Genomic DNA, 3,135 nt, shown 5'->3' on the forward strand with positions numbered 1-3,135 from the left:
GCCCCCTTGACATGCAGCCGTCAGACGCATCCACACCTTTTTGCGGAATGTTTTTTCAGTATGTGGTAAACCAGGTTATCATCCAAAAAGGACAGGTCGTCATCAAAGGCTGTGGGTCTGCAACAGGCTTGCCTCACTTTGTCAGTGACCAGTTTTTTCTTTTTGGTTAAGTTTTTTAAAATTTTGTCATAGGTGGTCTCAGCTGCATCACAAGATCCACTGCAATACCGGAAAATTAGCTCTTCTTTGGTTTCATATCCCAAATCCAAGTCGGTCACATTTAAATGTATTTCTGTTAAGACACATCCTCGATTTTTGCCCTTTTGATTTCTCCTTCCTTTTTTGTTGGAATTCTCTATGTTTGTGGCTGCATTTTGACGGTTTCTCTCCCGCCTAGAAAAAATTGGAGTCTGTTTATCTGGTGACCTCCTCAGTCTTTTAATAGTGGCTTGAATAAAGTCCACTACCTCATCAAACTGATCTGGATAATCCTCTGGCATATTAGCTGTTTGGGAAAGAGAGAAAAGGCCTTGTCACACATCAGTTATCATAAAGTTTGTCCATTCACAACTCAAAAATATTACGCACATGCAAGCTTTCCTGCCCATCACTTCAGAACACATGCCCAGGACCCTCAGAAATCAAGGAGAATTTGGAATGGTTTAGGTCATCACAGAAACTCATTTGGGGAAAGATAAATGAGATGTATTTGTATTTCTGTGTGTGTCTGCTGACGCTTGGTAGCGTTCCAGCACATCTTTTAATACTGAATGAGCCCTGTGGAAATAGAGGGAAGGAAAAACATATCATGGTATGAATATTAGTTAAGAGGTGGATGAAGCCACCAGTAAAGAGGTTATATAGACTCTTCCCAGCAAAGTAGCAACAGGAAAAGGTTTCTTTAAAGCAATTTTTCCATTATAGTTGTTAATTATTTTCTTTTCACACCAGCAGCAGTTAGTATTGCCAAAGCCACCTGTCAATAAGGTTTTTGGGCATGACAGAAGGAGGATTTCCTGGGGTACCAGACTGAGATATTATTCCTGGATGAATGCCTGGGTTTTTACTGCTCCTAGGGGATAATTATTTTCATAGCTTTTGAAAAATTTCTCATGTAAGTGTTTTGTATCACAAGATGCTGATCACACTGAGTAAAAACAGGTCAGAATAGAAGTATTATGTTTATTTTTTAGGGAAATGTTATGAATGCATTTTCCTTTTATAAAAATTTACTTTTTATTCTATTTAATTTATCACTTGGTATATCATTGACGAATTACTCAAGTAAATTGTACTATGAAGTCAATGAAATGTTTCAATACTAGCAGAATGAACCTCTTCAGGAAGGGTGAAATTAAATGTGTTCTAAAATGCTTATAAATTTTGCCATTTCATCATGATTTCGAAAAAAAAAAAAACCATTTTGAGATCCTTAATTTCCCATGGACTAAATCCCTCAAAATTACCTGCTTTAGTGAATTCAGAGAACTAACAGAGGGTCAGGCTGTCAGGACCCTGTGTGTGGATGCCCTTATGTTGCATTATTAATGACCATATCTTAAACTATATTGCAATATTGAGATCTTTTTTTTCATATTTATTGCCCCAAAAATTAAGGCTTCTTCCTTTCCAGTAAGTCCTAAGAGAATGCTCCTTTCTGTACTTAACTCCTAAAACCCAACACAGAGCAAACTGTGTCACACTGGTCTTGCATATACGGGAGTATCCATCTCCAACACTCCTACAAATGCTGCAGGAACACCAAACACTGGGAGAGGCAAATATCCGGTGCAGTGCACCTGGCCAGGAGCTGGTACCTACACAAGGGCTCCCACTCAGTGAGGTGCTGGGATTGGAATGGCTCCTTAGGCAAAGGCTCAGCATTTCCACTTAATCCATTCCATTACTTCCACTTCCATTTACTCACACTTCTCTAATGAGCACAGCAAGACAGGAATCCCAATGAGTGACCTGAGCACAGGTACCCAGCTCAAACAGGGTACCATTGACTCTGTTAACAGGAGGCAGGAAGGCATGAGGCTGTCCCCACTACCTAGCAAAAGTGCACCCTCATATCCTCAGTAGAAGCACCAAATACAGAGGAGATGGGGGGCAGCAGGATCCTAACTCTGCCAGCGCAAAAACCTGCTGAAACAGAGAGCATCTGCACATGATCAGGAAAGGGGACTGCTGCCTGAAGTAGCCACATCCTTGAGGCCTCCATCCATCAACAGTGAGAGGTATAGGTTTTCTGATGGATAGATCCAGCAAAACAGTTTAGACTGATAAAAGAGTAATGGAGGCTGGAAACCTTGTACCTCCACGTAATGAGGGTGATACAAGGCAAAGAGGGTGCTATAAACTGTAGAGTTTGAAACTGAAAAGTGAATTACATTTTGTTTTATCCATGCTAAAAACAATGATCCCAGAGAGCAGTGTTCATGCTCAAAGACACGATGGAGGGATGGCTACTATCTACACAGCTAGGTGGAGCCTGGACAAGGCAGGACCCAGTCCCATATCCCTGCAATGACAGCGCTAAGTACACTTTTCTTGCACTCCTCTATCTCTGTAGCAGGTAACAAAATGCACACTGTGAGGAGAGTTTCTTGGATGGATGTGCCCACTGGATGCACCAACCAGCTCCTTTGCAGAACAGGCTGGTCTGCCTACTCTGTACAAGTATTGCCCAACCGAGCAAGAACCAGGTCCAGACAATAGATGGGCTATGTTCCTTTAAAGCAACAAGGGCTAGACATCTTTCTATACTCAGTTAAAAAAGATGACCTACATGGAGCTCACATAACTCCCATTGCTGAAGTATGAATTTGGCCCTGACACAGATACAAATGGAAAGCAGCTAGCAGAAGGCGCTTGTTGCTCAGGTCTGAGTAGTTTCTTGATTTCCTACACAGAAACTAGTTTTTTTTAGTCTATAACCAAATTAGAGAAGGATGTAGCCCTGAGGAGATGGCTCTAGAAATGCCCTTCTCACTCTTGAACTTCAGCTGCCCTCCTCTCATACCACTGTGACTACCCCAGCCCACACCTCTCTCATGTATTCTTTAGCACAACCTTTGTACCAACAGCATGATGCAACGAGACCTTGGCTATGGAGAGTGAAACACAACTGTA

General features: G+C 41.8%; 1 protein-coding gene across 1 annotated transcript in view; it reads right to left on the minus strand.

The window, feature by feature from the left end:
- Positions 1-20: 20 nt before the first annotated feature.
- GDNF (glial cell derived neurotrophic factor) overlaps positions 21-3,135 on the minus strand; it is a 16,944-nt gene continuing 13,829 nt past the window's right edge. The window contains exon 2 of the mRNA XM_005426069.1: positions 21-505. Within this exon, the coding sequence (XP_005426126.1) occupies positions 21-505 (485 nt within the window). The remainder of the gene's footprint in view (positions 506-3,135) is intronic.

This window comes from Geospiza fortis, unplaced genomic scaffold (genome assembly GCF_000277835.1).
Source record: "Geospiza fortis unplaced genomic scaffold, GeoFor_1.0 scaffold163, whole genome shotgun sequence".
NCBI classification, from domain to species: Eukaryota; Metazoa; Chordata; class Aves; order Passeriformes; family Thraupidae; genus Geospiza; species Geospiza fortis.